The 21,404-nt window shown below is 46.1% G+C and overlaps 1 protein-coding gene across 3 annotated transcripts in view; it reads left to right on the forward strand.

Annotated features, from left to right (window-relative positions):
• The window catches only part of LOC122922514 (bactericidal permeability-increasing protein-like), a 34,299-nt gene extending 13,938 nt beyond the window's left edge, over positions 1–20,361 (forward strand). For all 3 annotated transcript variants that reach the window (XM_044273133.1, XM_044273130.1, XM_044273132.1), the window contains exons 10-18: positions 3,823–3,914; positions 3,986–4,162; positions 7,828–7,887; positions 9,448–9,618; positions 9,696–9,763; positions 12,958–13,000; positions 17,462–17,522; positions 19,050–19,123; positions 20,055–20,361. In XM_044273133.1, the coding sequence (XP_044129068.1) occupies positions 3,823–3,914; positions 3,986–4,162; positions 7,828–7,887; positions 9,448–9,618; positions 9,696–9,763; positions 12,958–13,000; positions 17,462–17,522; positions 19,050–19,123; positions 20,055–20,120 (812 nt within the window). In that variant the 3' untranslated portion in view covers positions 20,121–20,361. The remainder of the gene's footprint in view (positions 1–3,822; positions 3,915–3,985; positions 4,163–7,827; positions 7,888–9,447; positions 9,619–9,695; positions 9,764–12,957; positions 13,001–17,461; positions 17,523–19,049; positions 19,124–20,054) is intronic.
• The last annotated feature ends 1,043 nt before the right edge of the window (positions 20,362–21,404 follow it).

Genomic DNA, 21,404 nt, shown 5'->3' on the forward strand with positions numbered 1-21,404 from the left:
CCCCACACTGCCCCCAATAAAGTAATTTCCCCCCACACTGCCCCAATTAAGTAATTTCCCCACACTGCCCTTCATTAAGTAATGTGCCCCCACACTGCCCCCATTAAGTAATTTGCCCCCACACTGCCCTTCATTAAGTAATTTGCCCCCACTGCCCCCAATTAAGTAATTTGCCCCCATGGAAACATTTGCCCCTACTGTCCCTGTAGTAATATGTCCTCCTCTGCCCCCCAAAGTTGGCACACATACACACACACACAAAAAAAAAAGGCTAATACTTACCTGTGTCCGGAATGGTGAGGCAGGCGCACGTACGTCAAAGCCCTGCGTGCACTCCTTTATAGGCGCGCGATGACATCACCATGCACGCCGCTCCGGCCTTCTACCATCACATAGGCCTCAGGAACTTTGCGCTCCCATGCCCCGCTGTAGTTTTTGGAAGTCGACCCAAACTCCCCAATTATAATCCGCCACTGAATGGGGGGTGGTCCGCCACAGGTGCCGGCTCTCAGGGGGTGCCAAAAGCAATGAGCGCTTCCATCAAGCGCTCATTGCTGGAGCGCAGGGAGCTGTGTCCTGTCACTCACCGCTCAGGCCGGTGGCGCACAGAATGGTGAAGCACGAAGACTTCTCCCCGCTCCACCATTCAGCCTGCAGGCACAGATCGCCCGGAAATCTGCATAAGCTCCGCCCACAAATTGCTGCAAAGCAATCTGTGCCTGAAGGAAAGAGAGGACTGTGAGCTTCAGGAGCGGGACAAGGTGAGTAGTTATTGTGGTTTTTTTTAATACAGAGGGGGCACAGAGATATTTATTACTATGGGGGGGGGGCACAGAGTACTTTGTTACTATGGAGGGGGCACAGAGGACTTTATTACTATGGAGGGGGCACAGAGGACTTTATTACTATGGAGGGGGCACAGAGGGCATTACTACTATGGAGGGGGCACAGAGGGCATTACTACTATGGAGGGGGCACAGAGGGCATTACAAGTGGCGGATTATAATAGGGACGTTCAGCTCGGTAGTCGACCCGAACGCCCACATACTGTGGAGGGCCCACGGGAGCACATAGTTCCCAGCCCCGCCGCCTATCATCGCCATAGGCTTCATGCCTAGTAGGCCGGAGGCCTATGTGGTAGTAAAAGCCCGACGCAGGTGTGCGTGATAACGTCATCACGTGCGATGATGTCATTGCGTGCCTGTGCTGGGGCGCAGGGCTTTGATGTACGCGCGCCTGCCTCACTATCACGGACACAGGTAAGTATTAGCCTTTAGTTTTCTTTTTTTTTGTGTGTGCCAACTTTTGGGGCAGAGGAGGTTATATTACTGCAGGGACAGTGGGGGCAAATGATTACATGGGGCAAATTACTTAATGGGGCAGTGTGGGGGCAAAATACTTAATGGGGCAGTGTGGGGGTAAATTACTTAATGGGGCAGTGTGGGGGCAAATTACTTAATGGGGCCAGTTTGGGGGCAAATTACTCAATGGGGCCAGTGTGGGGGCAAATTACTCAATGGGGCCAGTGTGGGGGCAAATTACTCAATGGGGCCAGTGTGGGGGCAAATTACTCAATGGGGCCAGTGTGGGGGCAAATTACTCAATGGGGCCAGTGTGGGGGAAAATTACTCAATGGGGCCAGTGTAGGGGAAAATTACTCAATGGGGCCAGTGTGGGGGCAAATTACTACATGGGGCAGTGTGGGGGCAAATTACTTAATGGGGCAGTGTGGGGGCAAATTACTTAATGGGGCAGTGTGGGGGCAAATTACTCAATGGGGCCAGTGTGGGGGCAAATTACTCAATGGGGCCAGTGTGGGGGCAAATTACTCAATGGGGCCAGTGTGGGGGCAAATTACTCAATGGGGCCAGTGTGGGGGCAAATTACTCAATGGGGCCAGTGTGGGGGCAAATTACTCAATGGGGCCAGTGTGGGGGGAAATTACTCAATGGGGCCAGTGTGGGGGAAAATTACTCAATGGGGCCAGTGTGGGGGCAAATTACTTCATGGGGCAGTGTGAGAGAAATTACTATATGGGGGCAGTGTGGGGAAAATTACTATGTGGTGTGGGGGATGCTGCTATTGGGGAGGCACTGTAGGGACCTTTCCATTACATGACATATTAGGGGACATTATTTTTGGGAACACTATTCAGGCATTATTACATGGAGCACAATATAGGATGTTATTATATCTGGGGGGCCATCTAGGGAACATTATAATTGCTGTAGACACTATAGGGATCTTTGGGATAGTTTATCAAACTGGTGTAAAGTAGAACTGGCTTGGTTGCCTATAGCAACCAATCAGATCTCACCTATCTTTTTTTATAGCTCCTTTGGAAAATGAAAGGTGGAATCTGATTGGCTGCTATGGGTAACTAAGCCAGTTTTACTTTACACCAGTTCAATAAATGACCCCATTATGTCTACTGGGGTCACTATTTTTTCAGCAGTACAGTACCTGGGACATTGGGGAGCACAGTGGGCACAGTAGTGGGGGTTGCAGCAGGATGACATTGTTAGGAAACCAGGATAGGGAGGTTGATGGAAAAATTGAGAAATGTAACGTGTCTGTGTAACAAACTCTGTTGAGACGAAATGCAACTGAAATAATTTGTCATGGTGGTCTGGGTCAGACGCAGGAGAAGAGAAAAGAGAAGGTCTACATGACAGTAAATGTCCCTGGATGTAAGAGGTATGTGGTGCTATATTCTCCTCCAAGTCTTTTTTTATTATAATCATATGTATTTTAAATTTGGCAAATTTGTAACAGCCCAGATAACAGTGATAAGTTTCTGTGTACAGATAACGTAGTAGATGTTCCCTGCAGTCTTATGTAGCACCCCACATAACACAATAGCTCACTGTGTTATGTGGGGTGTTACATAGGACTGCAGGTAACATCTATGACATCTGTACTCAGAGAGTTATGAGATGGTGGGGGTCAGACTCCTGGTACTGCGAGGAAACCGCAATGTTCCAGTGAGCGCCGCAGCCTCTTTGCTCCTTACCAAGCACAGCGCTGTCCATTTGATAGCACTGCGCTTGGTATTGCAGCTCAGACCCAATCACTCAGATGGGACAGAGCTGCACCTCGGCCATGTGAACGAGGAATGTGATGTCATATGGCCTAGGAGGAGACTGTGCCGCTCACGAAGCACCGCAGCCTCTTCATACAGATTTTTTTTTAAACTATAATGGAGGGAGGGGCCTGAGTTGGGTAGACAGCATATCATGCACTTAATCCACCCCTGGGCATTACTAATGGGAAGGGGGCACAATGGGCATTTCTACTATGGAGGGGGCACAGAGGGCATTATTACTGTGAAGGGGGCACAATGGGCATTATTACTGTGAAGGGGTACAATGGGCATTATTACTATGAAGGGGGCACAGTGGGCATTATTACTATAAAAGGGGCACAGTGGGCATTATTACTATGAAGAGGGCACGATGGGGATTATTACTGTGAATAGGGCACAAAGAGGGCATTACAACTGTGAAAGGGGCACAGAGAGGGCACAATGTGGGCATAACAACTGTGAGGGGGCACACATCTGTACAAAACTACTGTGAAGGTTGTACAATGAGGGCAATACTACTGTTAGGGGGTGCCAAACACCCTAGGCACGCCACTGAGTTTAATGTTTGTTTGTTTTCTTCTCCTGGATCTTTGGGACCGACTATGGCTTCAGAGACTGTGCCCACCGCCGGATTCTCTGGTAGTCTGGTGTACCTGTCACCTAGCATCTCTTACCAGAACCACACAGGTCAAGGACTAACATTTACTAAACACCCCCCCACACACTTGTATCTGCAGTTTCCTTGAATGTGGACATGGTTTCCTCATTTGAGATCTCATTGCTGGGTCCTCCACTCATCACAGAGAAGAGGTTTGATCTCCTGGTAAAGGTAGGTAGTGTGGGGGATAGGTGTGGGTGAGCGGACATAGAAGCCCCCTAACGGTCTTTTTTCCTCTCCAGGGTGACTTTGTGGATCGGTCTCATCACTGGGATCTGCCATTTCCTCCAGAGAAGCTTTTCCTGCCAGACGTCGACTCCCGCATGTTACTCCTGGCGCTGTCTGAATTCACTGCAAACTCAGCCGGGTTTGTCTACTATAAAGCGGGGGCGCTGATGAGTAATGTCACTGATGAGATGGTGAGCGGAGGTGCCCTAAAATTAATATCTAACTAATATTCTATCATTCCTGAAATTTCAGACCCTCTCTGCAAATTCAGTCCCCAGACCAGACCTGCTAAATACAGAGTTCAGGATGAGGCTGTGGGGCATTTCCCAGGAGTTCATTAGGCCTCCCGAATTTTGGGAGCCTCCTAGACATTGCCATAGAAAGACTGACCAGCATTGCCACAGAGAGCGGAATTAGAATTATATCAGACAATCGCTCGTAAGACAATTACCCCATATTTTCGATAAAGCCGCTCAGTAAGGCCTCTTTCACACGACCGTATGGCTTTTTCAGTGTTTTGCAGTCTGTTTTTCACGGATCCGTTGTTTCAATTTTTATTTCCGTTGTTTTTCCGTTTCTGTTCCGTTTTTCCTTATGGCAAATACCGTATACAGTAATTACAAAGAAAAAATTCGGCTGTGCATAAAATTTTCAATAGATGGTTCCACAAAAACAGAACGATACGGAAGACATACGGATGCATTTCCGTATGTGTTCCGTTTTTTTGCGGACCCATTGACTTGAATGGAGCCACGGAACTTGATTTACGGGCAATAATAGGACATGTTCTATCTTTCAACGGAATGGAAAAACGGAAATACGAAAAAAGAATGCATACGGAGTACATTGAAATAAATGGTTCTGTATACGGAACACAAAAAACGGCCCGTAAACAAAAAAAAAAACGGTTGCGTGAAAGAGGCCTCTGTCACGGCGGGCGTGCACTCCGAATAACAGATAACGCACCAACCAGGCTCTGGACGAGAGACAGGGGAAGGGTCACCTCCTAGCTAATCCCTGACCTCTTTCCCTGCACTGCTCAGCCCACATACAGACCTTGAAGGTAGGTGTGATGTGTCCACCAGCCTGGGCTGACAAAACCCTGAATTCCCTGATATGGTGAAGTGGGGAAATAGGAGCAGCCTGCTCGCACAGAACCTGGATGGGAAAGATGACACAAAACAACCAAACTAGAAATGACACTTATCTTCCAGAGCAGGAACAGACAGCCAACCTTCCCTCCTAGCTTCCCAGACCACAATGATTAGTATAATCCGCTCAGATCACGTGGCTGGAGTGCCATTTAAACTAATGACTCCACCCAGTGCACCTGATGAGAGGCGGATCCAGCACGGCACCAAAACAAACACTTTGTGCTGCTATCCTGGCTGACCTCCGCACATCGTCAGAGTGGGGCATGACAGCCTCAGGGTTCTTTCACACGGTCGTGTGCTGGCCGGGCCCGTGCTGCGGACCGCAAATTGCGGTCCACAATGCACGGGCACCAACCGTGGGGCAGGCGCATGCGGATTGCAGACCCATTCACTTGAATGGGGTCCGCGATCTGTCCGTTCCGCAAAAAGATAGAACAAGTTCTATCTTTTTGCGGTACGGAACACCACAGAAGCACTCCGAGGAATGCACACGGCTGGTGACCCGTGTATTGCAGACTCGCCGTACACGGCCTGCAGAACGGCCACGGAACGAATACGTTCGTGTGAAAGAGGCCTAACTAAAACATAAAAAATATCAATTCAATGGGTGGGGGGGGGGTTTGTTGGGTGATAACCTCCGTAGAAGTTTGACTAGTGAGGACTCAAATGCTGATTAGTAACTACTGTATGTGCATTCCCCATTTAATAACAATTCCAGCGCATCTTTTTATAAACCTATGTTGTACTATTCCTTTATTATTCCTCCTAGAAGTTTATGAATTAATTGCCAGTAGTCTGCAATAAATGTCCATCTTGGGGGGTGGGGGTCCTTGCACAGTCTGACACTGGCAGCACTAATTGGATATTGTCAGACTGCGCAGAAAGAGGAACACACCCCAAACTGGTGAAACCAAGTTGGACCTATTTCAGGCTTTTGTCAATTCATTCATAAACTTCTATTAGGAATAATAGAGGAATATCACAAAATAGAGATATCATAAATGGTGATCTACAATCGGAGAATGTACAGTTGTGTTCAAAATTATTCAACCCCCACTGAAATTGAGTGTTTTGACCAGTTTGACATTGATTTTGATCATTTCAGTCATCTTGTTTACAATTAAATCAAAGAGGCACTTGTATGTCAGACAAATATAACATAACATTTATAATGAAATAACCACAAATGTCTTTTCTGTGCTCACATCATTATCAGTTTTATTCAACCCCCAAGTGACATTCAATCTTAGTACTTAGTACAACATCCTTTTCCAGTTATAACAGCTTTTAAACGTGAAGCATAGCTTGACACAAGTGTCTTGCAGCGATCTACGGGTATCTTCGCCCATTCTTCATGGGCAGAAGCCTCCAGTTCAGTCACATTCTTAGGCTTGCGCGCTGCAACTGCTTTCTTTAAGTCCCACCAGAGGTTCTCAATCGGATTTAAGTCTGGTGACTGCGATGGCCACTTCAAAATGTTCCAGCCTTTAATCTGCAACCATGCTCTAGTGGACTTGGAGGTATGCTTGGGATCATTGTCCTGTTGAAAGGTCCAACGTCTCCCAAGCCTCAGGTTTGTGACGGACTGCATCACATTTTCATCCAATATCTCCTGGTACTGAAGAGAATTCATGGTACCTTGCACACGCTGAAGCCTCCCTGTACCTGTAGAAGCAAAACAGCCCCAAAGCATGATTGACCCCCCCCCCCCCGCCATGCTTCACAGTAGGCAAGGTGTTCTTTTCTTCATAGGCCTTGTTCTTCCTCCTCCAAACATAGCATTGATCCATGGGCCCAAACAGTTCTAATTTTGTTTCATCAGTCCACAGAACACTATCCCAAAACATTTGTGGTTTGTCCACATGACTTTTGGCATACTGCAGTCGACTCTTCTTATTCTTTGGAGACAGCAAGGGGGTGCGCCTGGGAGTTCTGGCATGGAGGCCTTCATTATGCAGTGTGCGCCTTATTGTCTGAGCTGAAACTTCAGTACCCATATCTGACAAATCTTTTTTCAGTTCCTCAGCAGTCACACAGGGACTTTTCTCCACTTTGCGCTTCAGGTAGCGCACAGCAGTCGAAGTCAGCATCTTCTTTCTGCCACGACCAGGTAGCGTTTCAACAGTGCCCTTTGCCTTGAATTTGCGAATGATGCTTCCTATGATGTCTCTTGGTATGTTTAATATCTTGGCAATCTTCTTATAGCCATTGCCCTTCCTGTGAAGATAAATCACCTCTTCTCTTGTCTTCCTGGACCATTCTCTTGACTTCACCATGTTTGTAAACACACCAGTAAATGTCTAGAAGAAGCTGAGTATCACAGTCCTTTTAAATCTGCCTAATTGGTGCTTATTATGCTTGATTGCTGCTCCTTGACATCCACAGGTGTTTTCAATACCTGATCGAAAACACTTGAATGAACCCCTGTTCTTAAGAGTGGTAGTCTTTAAGGGGTTGAATAATTGTGTCAATAAAGAAATCACAAAAAAACATTTAATACTGTATTACAAAAACAATTGATGTCATTTTCATAAAAGTCCTTGTAAGATTTCATTCTGAACACAATTACAAATGTACACTAAATTCCCTAAAACCCTTTACAGCATTGGGGGTTGAATAATTTTGAACACGACTGTAACTAGTTACAGAGCACACAAGTCAGGAAAGGTGACAGGTCCTCTTTAATATTGTTCATGTTTTAGATCCCGAAGCAATCTCCTCTGCGCCTGAATGTGAAGAGTCTAGCCATGTTTGTGCCAGAGGTAAGAGTCACTTGTGTATCTGCCGCAGCTGTGATTGTGTGTGATGATATTACTGGAGATGGCATAGTGATTATGGTGACCACTATCAATAATCATTATTGATTTACTAACCAAATGGCACCAAAAATTGGAATGGTGACCCAAAAACTTCTGGTGTGTTTTCGACACTTTTTGAACTGTAGGCTCCAGGCCTTAGACAAAAGCCGTGAGGAGACATAAAATGCATCAATCTTGTTGAAGATGTGCGCCATTCTTAAAGTGAAATATTAAAGGCCCATTCACACAATGGTTACGTTTTGCGGTCAGTGATGGTCAGTTCGCAGTGTTCGCCAGTGAACACATGCGGGCTGCCATCTTTAATAAGGTAGACTCACCCGTCCGGCGATGCATAGGTAAGTCCTTACCTGTGCCGGGAGCCGGTCTGAAATCAAATGCAGTCACCGGGAGCAGGCAGTTTCTAGAACAGCCGCCGGGGACCTTCATCCGGCTGTACTCGGAACTGGCTGCTCCCGGTGACTGCATTTGATTTCAGACTGGCTCCCGGGCTTACCTGTGCATCACCGGACGAGTGAGTATACCTTACATGGTGATGGATCATGTGATGAAGAAAGAAGACAGAAGAGATGCCGGCTGCGCGAACAAATGGATTAAGGTGAGTTAAAAATTTTATTTATTTTTCTTAACCCCTCCAGCGCTATTGTACTATGCATTCTGTATTAAGAATGCTATTATTTTCCCTTATAACCATGTTATAAGGGAAAATAATAATGATCGGGTCTCCATCCCGATCATCTCCTAGCAACCGTGCGTGAAAATCGCACCACATCTGCACTTGCTTGCTGATGCTTGCGATTTTCACGCAACCCCATTTATTTCTATGCGGCCTGCGTTACGTGAAAAATGCACAAAGAGGAGCATGAAAATCACCGCTCATGTGCACAGCCCCATAGAAATGAATGTGTCCAGATTCAGTGCGGGTGCAATGCGTTCACCTCATGCATTGCACCCGCGCAGAAAACTCGCCCGTGTGAAAGGGGCCTTAGGCTACATGCACACGAGAGTGAAAAAGAAAGTCCATTAAAAACGGATAAATTGTCTGTTTTTAACACGTTTTTTTTTCACTGATGCCTTTCTGAGAAATGGACATTAAACACAGACCCATTCAAATGTATGGGGGCGGTCGGTCAGTGAAAAACAGACAAGATAGAACATGATCTATTTTTTGACGTCCGTTATTGACTGGCAGTTAAAAAAACTGTTGTGTGAATAGCCCCAAAGACTAACATTGGTCTTAAAACGGATGTGCGATGGCGGTTAATAAAACATCCATCACATGTCCGTTTTTCACTGTCATGTGCATGTAGCCTTACCGTCTATGGCGAGTCATGTTATTCACATGCAGGGATACAATGGGGGGCAGATTTACCAAACTTTGCGTAACTGAGTAGTTACCCCTTACAAGCAATCGTTTTGCAAGGAGCCTTTGAAAGATGAGATCTGAGGTTGCTATGGCTAACACCATGTCTTGCTTCTTCCTGATGTCTTCTCCTTCATCCGCAGCTCCCCAGCCATTTCCCCGACTCTCCGCCAATCGTCCTCCAGGTCTCTGCCCGATCAGCCCCGACTGTTACCTGCCAGCCAGACTCTCTAACCGTTCAGGCTTCTGCAGACATCCAGGCCTTTGTCACGTATCCAAACCAGACGTGGCTCCCCATTTTCCAGATACAGGCTGTGAGTTACTGGTATTGGAGATCATATGGATTTTACCAGGTTATAATTTTATTGTGACCCCAATGTTCTCTGCACAGGATTCATTGACGGCGGTTAATGTGGTCTTATCTAATGATACGCTGGGAGCAACCATATCCGTAAAAAAGTGAGTCGCCAACATATTTGGCACTGTTCTGCTGGAGGAGTCAATTTGTACATACATATTATATGTACTTACTGTATCCTGTACTGAACCTGAGTTATATCCAGTATCGTACTCCTGAGCTGCGCTCACTATTCTGCTAATGGAGTTAGGGTCCATTCAGACGTCCGTAGTGTATTGCGGATCCGCAATACACCTGGCCGGCACCCCCATAGAACTGCCTATTCTTGTCTGCAATTTCGGACAAGAATAGGACATGTTCTATTTTTTTCCAGAGCCGCAGACCGGAAGATCGACGACGTGCCATGGAAATGCGGATGTGGACAGCACACTGTGTACTGTCCGCATCCATTCCTGCCCCATAGAGAATGAATGGGCCCGCACCTGTTCCGCAATTTGCGGAACGGATGCGGACCCATTCTGCGGACATGTGAATGGACCCTTACTCTGTACATACTTTACATTACTTATGCTGAACGGATCCTGAGTTACATCCTGTATTATACTCCAGAGCTGCACTCACTATTCTGCTGGTGGAGTCCCTGTATACATACATTACATTACTTATCCTGTACTGATCCTGAGTTACATCCTGTATTATTCTCCAGAGCTGCACTCACTATTCTGCTGGTGGAGTCCCTGTATACATACATTACATTACTTATTCTGTACTGATCCTGAGTTACATCCTGTATTATACTCCAGAGCTGCACTCACTATTCTGCTGCTAGAGTCATTGTGTACATATATTACTTATCCTGTACTGATCCTGAATTAGATCCTGTGTAAAACTCCAGAGCTGAACTCAGTATTCTGCTGGATAAATAGGATCAGCACAGGATAAGTAATGTAATGTATGTACAAACTGACTTCAAGGAATTTTCCAGGATCAAAATATTGACGGCCATATGGCAGGCCCTCAATATGCTGTCTTTAGAAAACCCCCTTAACAATTCTTCTAGGATAGTTTTATATATAAATTGTAGTATGGTGGACATACATTCTTAAAAAATACAGTAACGCCAGTAACATCACAACCTTTGCCATCTATGGTTCCATGAGAATGAGTGAGTAATTACCCTGGTGGTTTCTGTGAACAGAACATGTCACTGGCTCCTGTAATGATAGCGGTGCAGCCTTGGAGTTCCTCTTTAGCGCTCACATTTATCACAAATCTGACACCTCGGTAGGAATGTTGATATCAACATATTAGGCGGAACCTGTCACCATGAAATTCAGTGCAATCTGCAAGTATCAAGTCATAGGCCCCTTGCAGACGAGTGTGTCCGGATTGGGTCCGGATGCGTCCCGGTGCATTGCGGCAAACCCGCGCGAGTAGGTATGCAATTGCAGTCAGTTTTGACTGCGACTGCGTTCCGTTGTTCAGTTTTTATCACGCAGTGTTTTGCACGCGCGTGATAAAAAACTGACTGTGGTACCCAGACCCGAACTTCTTCACAGAAGTTCAGGTTTGGGTTCAAGGTTGTGTAGATTGTATTATTTTCCCCTATTACATGGTTATAAGGGAAAATAATAGTATTCTGAATACAGAATGCATAGTACAATAGGGCTGGAGGGGTTAAAAAACAAATAATAATGAACTGACCCATAGAGGAGATGGAGCTGAGCAGACTGATATATAGTTTTATGGCAAAATATTCAGTATAATTTTTATTTTATTCATTTAAAGGTGCTTTCCAGGTCTTCTATACTGATCATCAAAATGTGATCGACTCCCGGCATCCCTGCCGATCAGCTGTTTGAAGGGCTGCAGTGCTCTGATGAGCGCCCCTGCCTTCTTCTTGCTCACCAAGCACAGTGCCAACCATTGTATAGTGGCTGTTCTTGGTATCACAGCTCAGCTTCATTCACTTGAATTGAGATCGAGTTGCAATTAGGCCATGTGATCGATGACCGTGACATCACTGGCCTTTTACTGGTAGTCGGACCCCCACCGATCAGATCTTGATGACCTGGGTCTTCTACTAATATTGAAAACCCCTTTAAATCTCTGCTCTTCCTGTTATTAGAAGTCAAGTGGGCAGTCCTACTAGTAACTGGCGGATAACTCTGTCACGTGACTCCTAAGCATAGAAAGAGCAAATGTTTAAATTAATAAAATACTAATTATACTGAATATTTTCCCATAAAACCATAGAACAACCTGCTCAGCTCCTCCTGCTCTATAACATGCTGCCTGCAGATTACACGGCATTTTCATACTGACGTTCAGCCTATACCATGTATGACCCTGAGGGATCCTCAGTCCATAGTACTGTACTGCCCAGGTCAAGAACATTTGACCAAGAACAGTGCAGCTAGTGTTTATTCAAACCACACCATGGGGTAATCTCCCAAATATAAAGCCCCAGCGTATGTGTAAAGGGATGGTCTAGTGGCGTAATATTGATGACTTATCCTCAGGATAGGTCATCAGTCTCAGATCAGCAATGGTCCAGCTCCTGGCACCTCCACCACCAGCTGGTTGAAGGGGTCACAGCGCTTATGCACACCCTATTTACTATTAGGGTGCGGCCACACGGTCTGTTTTTTGCACGCAGTTGTGGAAACCAAAACCAGGAGTGGATCATAAAATGAGAGAAAGTATGAAGGACAGATACAACTTCTCTTTTTAGAATTCATTCCTGGTTTTTGCTTCCGAAACTGCAGATGAGAGATCACAGTGGTGATTGCCCCTCCATATACTGAGGAGATGATTGCTGCATGTAAGTGCATCTCTCACCTCCGCAGAAGATCAGGCAATTATCAGGAACAAATGGCTCATTCCTGATAACTGACAATATCTCAGGAAGCTGAGACGATGGGAGCTGTTTTCTGAGTCCTTAAACTGAAGCGATACAGTAGCTGTCGGTGACATGGAGGAACACAGTGGTCACCATTGTTTCTAGAGGGACAGCTACAGCATCTCTGGTACATCTTGAGGACCTAACAGTCTCAGCTTTCTGCACCCCTATGAATGTGACAGTCACCCCTGACTTTTCAGGTTTGGAGTGGAGTTACACGTTAAAGAGATGTATATTTTATCTACAGTGGTCTCCAGCCTGTGGCTTTCGGGGCATACTGAGAGTTGTAGTGTCTTAGCTAAAGAGAAACAGGTTGGAAACCGGTGTTCTGTGGTAACAATGTGAAGATGGGAGTTGTGTCTCCTTGGCAGCTGACTGAATTTTTTCTCATAGCTTTTCGCTGACACTGGTTCATTCCAATGTGGGTCCTATCAAGGTTAGTGCCTCATGCATAGTCTGTCTGTCTATCTATCTCATATCTATCTACCTAATATCTATTTATCTATCTACCTAATATCTATCTATCTATCTATCTATCTCATATTTATCTATCTATCTCATATCTATCGCATATGTATCTATCTATCTATTTATCTATCTGTCTATGTCTGTCTCTGTCTGTCTAAGGCTACTTTCACACTTGCGGCAGGACGGATCCGACAGGCTGTTCACCATGTCGGATCCGTCCTGCGGCTATTTCGCCGTGCCTGCGGACCGCCGCTCCGTCCCCATTGACTATAATGGGAACGGGGGCGGAGCTCCGGCGCAGCACGGCGGTGCACGGAGAAAGCCGCCGGACTAAAAAGCCTGACATGCAGTAATTTTAGTCCGGCGGCCTTTCTCCGTGTACCGCCGTGCTGCGCCGGAGCTCCGCCCCTGTCCCCATTATAGTCAATGGGGACGGAGCGGCGGTCCGGCGGCACGGCGAAATAGCCGCAGGACGGATCCGACATGGTGAACAGCCTGTCGGATCCGTCCTGCGGCAAGTGTGAAAGTACCCTAATCTATCATCTTTTTCATCCACCTACACCAATATCCATTTATATATGGAGAGAGCATTGTATAGTAAGGATACAGAAAGCCTGACACCTAGCTGTCATAGATGGTAATACCGTTTTCCCCAAATTATAGATTTGCCCCATGCCACCTAATGATTTAAAATAAAATAAAAATGATAATATACTCATCTTTTTGTTGTGCCATTTTTCTCAGCACCGCCAATGTGGTCCTCCTCCTTCTTTTTGTATAAAAAAAGCTGCAGCGGTGACATGCAGACATATGGCGAAGGCCAGCGTTAGGGGGGGGGGGGGCAAACTGGGCAATTGCCCTGGGCCCCCGTCACCAATGGGGCCCCCTTCCAGTGGTCTCCCTCCAATCTTTAGAGAATACAATTAGAGATGAGAGAATGTCCGCTTATGAAATTAGTTTGCGATTTGTTTACTGGTGAAAGCAGAATTGCGTTATGGATCCCGTTACCACGGAATATGTTCATATGTATGTTGTGTGATAATATATATATATATATAAACACACACTGTGTATGTTCTTATACAGACGTGGACAAAATTGTTGGTACCCTTTGGTCAATGAAAGAAAAAGTCACAATGGTCACAGAAATAACTTTAATCTGACAAAAGTAATAATAAATTAAAATTCTATAAATGTTAACCAATGAAAGTCAGACATTGTTTTTCAACCATGCTTCAACAGAATTATGTAAAAAAATAAACTCATGAAACAGGCATGGACAAAAATGATGGTACCCCTAGAAAACACAGAACATAATGTGACCAAAGGGACATGTTAATTCAAGGTGTGTCCACTAATTAGCATCACAGGTGTCTACAACCTTGTAATCAGCCATTGGGCCTATATATATGGCTCCAGGTAATCACTGTGTTGTTTGGTGATATGGTGTGTACCACACTCGACATGGACCAGAGGAAGCAAAGGAAAGAGCTGTCTCAAGAGATCAGAAAGAAAATTATAGACAAGCATGTTAAAGGTAAAGGCTATAAGACCATCTCCAAGCAACTAGATGTTCCTGTGAGTACAGTTGCACATATTATTCATAAGTTTAAGATCCATGGGACTGTAGCCAACCTCCCTGGACGTGGCCGCAGGAGGAAAATTGATGACAAATCTAAGAGACGGATAATCCGAATGGTAACAAAAGAGCCTAGAAAGACTTCTAAAGAGATTCAAGGTGAACTTCATGCTCAAGGAACATCAGTGTCAGATCGCACCATCCGTCGTTGTTTGAGCCAAAGTGGACTACATGGGAGACGACCAAGGAGGACACCATTGTTGAAAACGAATCATAAAAAAGCAAGACTGGAATATGCCAAACTACATGTTGACAAGCCACAAAGCTTCTGGGAGAATGTCCTGTGGACAGATGAGACAAAAATCGAAGTTTTTGCCAAGGCACATCAGCTGTATGTTCACAGACGAAAAAATGAAGCATATCAAGAAAAGAACACTGTCCCTACTGTGAAACATGGAGGAGGCTCTGTTATGTTCTGGGGCTGCTTTGCTGCGTCTGGCACAGGGTGTCTTGAATCTGTGCAGGGTACAATGAAATCTCAAGACTATCAAGGAATTCTAGAGAGAAATGTACTAGCCAGTGTCAGAAAGCTTGGTCTCAGTCGCAGGTCATGGGTCTTGCAACAGGACAATGACCCAAAACACACCGCTAAAAACACCCAAGAATGGCTAAGAGGAAAAAATTGGACTATTCTAAAGTGGCCTTCTATGAGCCCTGACCTCAATCCTATTGAGCATCTTTGGAAGGAGCTGAAACATGCAGTCTGGAAAAGGCACCCTTCAAACCGGACACAACTGGAGCAGTTTGCTCATGAGGAGTGGGCCAAAATACCTGCTGAGAGGTGCAGATGTCTCATTGACAGTTACAGGAAGCGTTTGATTGCAGTGATTGCCTCAAAAGGTTGCGCAACAAAATATTAAGTTAGGGGTACCATCATTTTTGTCCATGCCTGTTTCATGAGTTTATTTTTTTACATAATTCTGTTGAAGCATGGTTGAAAAACAATGTCTGACTTTCATTGGTTAACATTTATAGAATTTTAATTTATTATTACTTTTGTCAGATTAAAGTTATTTCTGTGACCATTGTGACTTTTTCTTTCATTGACCAAAGGGTACCAACAATTTTGTCCACGTCTGTATATGTTGATCTGAGTGTATATGTGTAAATATGTGTGTACATACGGTATATATATCTATATACTGTATATACAGTATAAATATATATTCTCTTATAGAAGTCCACAATAGGCAGAAGTGCTCAGTCGAGTCTTGTCCCTCCTCACTAGCTGATGAATCGGTAAGCCCTCACGCACATGACCGTATCTGTTTGCGGTCCACAAAACACGGATCCCGGCCATGAGCATGCCACCTGTTTTTTCCAGGTTAGAGAAAAGAACACGTTCTGTTTTTATGCAGGGACACGGAACAGAAGTACAGATGTGGACAGCTCATGGTGTGCTGTCTGCATTTTTGCGGCCCCATTGAAATGAATGTGTCCGCATCCGAGCCGCTAAAAACATGGAATGCATGCAGACCATAAATACTGTCAAGTGCCTGAGGCCTTATAGAAAGTCTGTGATCCAGTCTTTGGTTAGTGAGGAGGCACAGTACAAGGCTGCGTATTTCTGCCTCCGTGCAGGGTCTCAATAACGTAATTCCTACCAATCACAATTGGCGGATCACTATGACATTCAGAAAGTGTTTCTAAAGCAGAGTTACACTTTAAAGGCTATATTTTTTTGTCTTTCCAACCTGCTTCTTGTTTTTTTTCAGTTAAAAGGTTTACCTGGGAATTTTGAGGGAACCTGGATGGTCTATCCTTAGGATAGGTCATCAGTATCAGATCAGCGAAGATCCGACTCCTGACACCCCTGCTGGTCAGCTGTTTAAAGAGGCCACGGCGCTCACAAGAGCACTGCAGTCTCTTTATAGCTTACAAGCCCAGCGCCGTACATTAGACAGCAGCGATGCTTGGTATTGCAGCTAATCTCCTTTCACTTAAATGGGACTGGACTGCAACGAGGCCATGTGACTGATATACAGTGACATCACTGGCCCCCCAACAGTTGATCGGCAGGTGTCCCGGGAGAAGGTCATTGATGACCTATCCTAAAGATATACACCTTGCTGGTACTGTATTACACTGCAGTTTCTCTGCACGAGAATCTGCGTGGAAAAACCATGTGTAATCCGCAATCAGTGCAGGAAGGCTATATGTGAATGTGTGGGTTGTACAATATTTCTTTTGGGGCCCCACTTAAAATTTTGCCCAGGGCCACACTTTGTCTAAAAACCAGCCCTGCATATGACACATGTCTACTGCAGCCAGTCACCGTCGTCAGTGGTATACAGTCATTGGTTGTAGTCTTCACGTGCCATACACCTCAGCGCTGCAGCCTTGTATACAAATAATAGGAGGAGGACCACAGTGGCGTATATAATGTAGTATATCGCTTTTTTATTTGAAAGCATTAAATGGCATGGCACAAATTTGTAATTAATTTATACAGTTTCTTTGAATGAATTGTACGGGTTAGAGAAACACGTCTTCAATTCCGAAAACAACGCCACACCTGCCCTCAGGATATGTGTGGTATTGCAGCTCAATGCCTGATACCACCCATGGACAGGTGTAGCGCTAAAAGATAGTTGCCATTATCAGGGAACTCTTGTATGTATACTGAGGGGCGTAGCCTTGACTAAGGGGGAGGAGCCTAGATGTACACAACAATAGGTTTGGTTGTGTGTTTTCACCTACAGGTGATGAGTGGAACTGCAGCCAGGAAATGTACCTGTGGGGGACCTAATGCACCTTATATGAACCATATGTCATGTATCTTTTCATCAGATGGATGCTCTGCAGAAAACTCTAAGTTTTGGCCTGAAAATAATGACCCCAGTCCTGAATGGTAAGTTTTATGTTAAGAAGGGCCGATATGGACACACAGAAGTGATAATAGGGTGGGGCCCCCTCTTTCTATGTGTAGCGGTGGGTCCCCCCTCTATCTATGTGTAGCGGTGGGTCCCCCCTCTATCTATGTGTAGCGGTGGATCCCCCCTCTATCTATGTGTAGCGGTGGGTCCCCCCTCTATCTATGTGGAGCAGTGGGTCCCCCCTCTATGTGTAGCGGTGGGTCCCCCCTCTATCTATGTGTATCAGTGGGTCCACCTTCTATCTATGTGTATCAGTGGGTCCCCCCTCTATCTATGTGTAGCGGTGGGTCCCCCCTCTATCTATGTGTAGCGGTGGGTCCCCCCTCTATCTATGTGTAGCGGTGGGTCCCCCCTCTATCTATGTGGAGAAGTGGGTCCCCCCTCTATCTATGTTAAGCAGTGGCTCCCCCCTCTATGTGTAGCGGTGGGTCCCCCTACTATCTATGTGTATCAGTGGGTCCACCCTCTATCTATGTGTATCAGTGGGTCCCCCCTCTATCTATGTGTAGCGGTGGGTCCCCCCTCTATCTATGTGGAGCAGTGGGTCCCCCCTCTATCTATGTGTAGCGGTGGGTCCCCCCTCTATCTATGTGGAGCAGTGGGTCCCCCCTCTATCTATGTGGAGCAGTGGGTCCCCCCTCTATCTATGTGTAGCGGTGGGTCCCCCCTCTATCTATGTGGAGCAGTGGGTCCCCCCTCTATCTATGTGTAGCGGTGGGTCCCCCCTCTATCTATGTGTAGCGGTGGGTCCCCCCTCTATCTATGTGTAGCGGTGGGTCCCCCCTCTATCTATGTGTAGTGGTGGGGCCCCCCTCTATCTATGGGTAGCGGTGGGTCCTCCCTCTATCTATGTGTAGCGGTGGGTCCCCCCTCTATCTATGTGTAGCGGTGGGTCCCCCCTCTATCTATGTGTAGCGGTGGGTCCCCCCTCTATCTATGTGTAGCGGTGGGTCCCCCCTCTATCTATGTGTAGCGGTGGGTCCCCCCTCTATCTATGTGGAGCTGTGGGTCCCCCCTCTATCTATGTGGAGCAGTGGGTCCCCCCTCTATCTATGTGTAGCGGTGGGTCCCCCCTCTATCTATGTGGAGCAGTGGGTCCCCCCTCTATCTATGTGTAGCGGTGGGTCCCCCCTCTATCTATGTGTAGCGGTGGGTCCCCCCTCTATCTATGTGTAGCGGTGGGTCCCCCCTCTATCTATGTGTAGTGGTGGGGCCCCCCTCTATCTATGGGTAGCGGTGGGTCCTCCCTCTATCTATGTGTAGCGGTGGGTCCCCTCTCTACCTATGTGGAGCACATACATGCATTACACAGACAGTTCATTATAATGGCTCACCAGCCGCAGTCAGCTAGTCATAAGGGGCGCCAGGTCTGCCAGGGGTTGTGTCCAATGCCAGTCACCACCACAGGCTCATAGGACATAGCCCAGGGAACCCCAAATGATTCCTGCAGGGAACCCCTTTAATAACGCAGCTTCTCACTGACCTCTATAATCTGTCTACAGAGCGACTCAAGAAAATGATCCCACTGCCAACACCTCTGGTCTGTCTCCAAGACCCCACCGTTCGTGTGCTGCAGGTGAAAACACTTCACTGGCTCCATAGACCGTATCACACAAAACAGGATTAGATACAGCAGCTGAACACGTGATAGTATCACACATTACACAATTAGCCACACAACCAACAGACGGTATCACACATGATAGGATTAGATTAGATACAGTAGCTGAACACATGATAGGATTAGATACAGTAGCTGAACACATGATAGGATTAGATACAGTAGCTCAACAGACTGTCACACATGATAGGACCAAGTAAACAGCTCAGCAGTTAGTATCACACATTATACGATTAGATACAGCAGTTCAGCAGACAGCATGATACATGAAAGGCTTAGATACAGCCGCCCAGCAGTCAGTATCATACATCACTGGGTTAGATACAGTGGTTTATCAAACAGTATCAAACATGATAGGATTAGATATAGCAGCTCAATAGACTATTAACAGATCAAAGATATGCTGGCTCAACAGATAGTATCACCCACGATAGGCTTAGATACATAGGTGCAGGAGGCAGTATCACACCTTACAGGCAGATGCAATATCTCATTAGACAGTAATACATATATGATATAGGCTTAGGTACAGTGTCTAATTAGATTGTATCACACATGATATGCCTAGATACAGTGTCTCATCAGACAGTGGCACGCATGATAGGCTAAATACAAGCTTAGATACAGTGTCTTTTCAGGCAGTACCACACAGGTTAGTCTTACCCAAGCTAAGCACCACAGTTGCCATAGTCATTGGGGGAGATTAATCAAAACTGGTGTAAAGGAAACTGGCTTAGTTGCCCATAGCAACCAATCAAATTCCACTTATCATTTTCCATAGGAGCTAATTGGTTGCTATGGGCAACTAAGCCAGTTCTGCCATAATTCCATCCTCCCTTTGTGCTTGGGTCCTGACCAGTATCTGCTCTCTCTCTCTCCTTCTCAGGGATATTTGGTCATCATGACTGATCTCCAAGTGACTCCATTCTCCCACCATGTCATGAAGCCTTAAAATCAGCTTTACCACCAGAGGTTCACCGTGCTTTGAGCTGCAGCTCTCAGATTTGATAAAGATATTGGATAACTGACAGTGGAGAATCAGTGTACCGCAACTGTGATCATCATCAGATTAAGGGCTTGTTCACACGAACGTGCCGTATTTTGCGGTCCGCAAATTGCGGATCCAAAAAAACACGGATGCCGCCCATGTGCCTTCTGAAATTAGCGGAACGGAAGGCCCTTTATAGAAATGCCTATTCTTGTCCGCAAAACGGACAAGAATAGGACATGACTCATAATTTTTGCGGGGCCACGGAACGGAGCAACAGATGCAGATGGCACACGGAGTGCTGTCCGCATCTTTTGCGGCGCCATTTAAGTGAATAGGTCCACACCAGAGCCGCAAAAAATGTGAAGGGAAGGTACGCCGTGTGCATTCCGTATATCTGTATTTCCGTTCCACCCAAAAATAGAACATGTCCTATTATTGTCCGCATTACAGACAAGTATAGGACTGTTCTATTAGGTGCCAGCTGTTCCGTTCCGCAAAATACGGAATGCACACGGATGTCATCCCTATTTTTTGCGGATCCGTTTTTTGCGGACCGCAAAGTACATACGGTCGTGCACATGAGGCCTAAAACTGACTGTACATTTTGTATCTGTTCTCTGTTATTAGCCACACAGACTGGGGAGATGCTGGTGTAACACCCCCAAGTGGTGTTGCCACTTCTGCACTCTGCTACTGTCTTTATTGGTCTAACCTCATGTCATCTTGTGTATTTATTCCAGGTCCTCCACAATGTGCATTTCTATTTTGTTATGCAACTGTTATGTTCACATGTAATGTGCCTGGTTCACCAGCAGGTGGCAGCAAACATGGCAGAGCTGTACTTGGGTAGAATGGAACTTACCATTTCATTCTAACCCCCCCACACACACACACACCTGGAGAGAAGTGGGCTAGGGACCAGTTCTAGTTGGTTGCAAGGGGAAAGGTGTGCAGGGGCACACGACAGCCTCATGGCACGACAGGCTCACGACAGCCAGAGCACCCTAAGCTCTGCTGGCCATAGAGGCCAAAGCTTGAAGCCTCAGGAGTCAGGAGGAGAGTTCCCTGGCATAACCTAGAGTAAGACTTCAAAGTGAAGTGCAGCATACAGAAGAAACTGAGTTATACAGCCAACCTGTCAGTACAGCAGAGTCAGAGAGAAACAGATTGGATAGCAGGGTGGAGTTTGCCTGCCATTTTAATGCTAAAGCCTGCTGGAACCAAGATAAAGCCTGAAATCTGTTT

Source organism: Bufo gargarizans, unplaced genomic scaffold (genome assembly GCF_014858855.1).
Source record: "Bufo gargarizans isolate SCDJY-AF-19 unplaced genomic scaffold, ASM1485885v1 fragScaff_scaffold_41_pilon:::fragment_2:::debris, whole genome shotgun sequence".
NCBI lineage: Eukaryota > Metazoa > Chordata > Amphibia > Anura > Bufonidae > Bufo > Bufo gargarizans.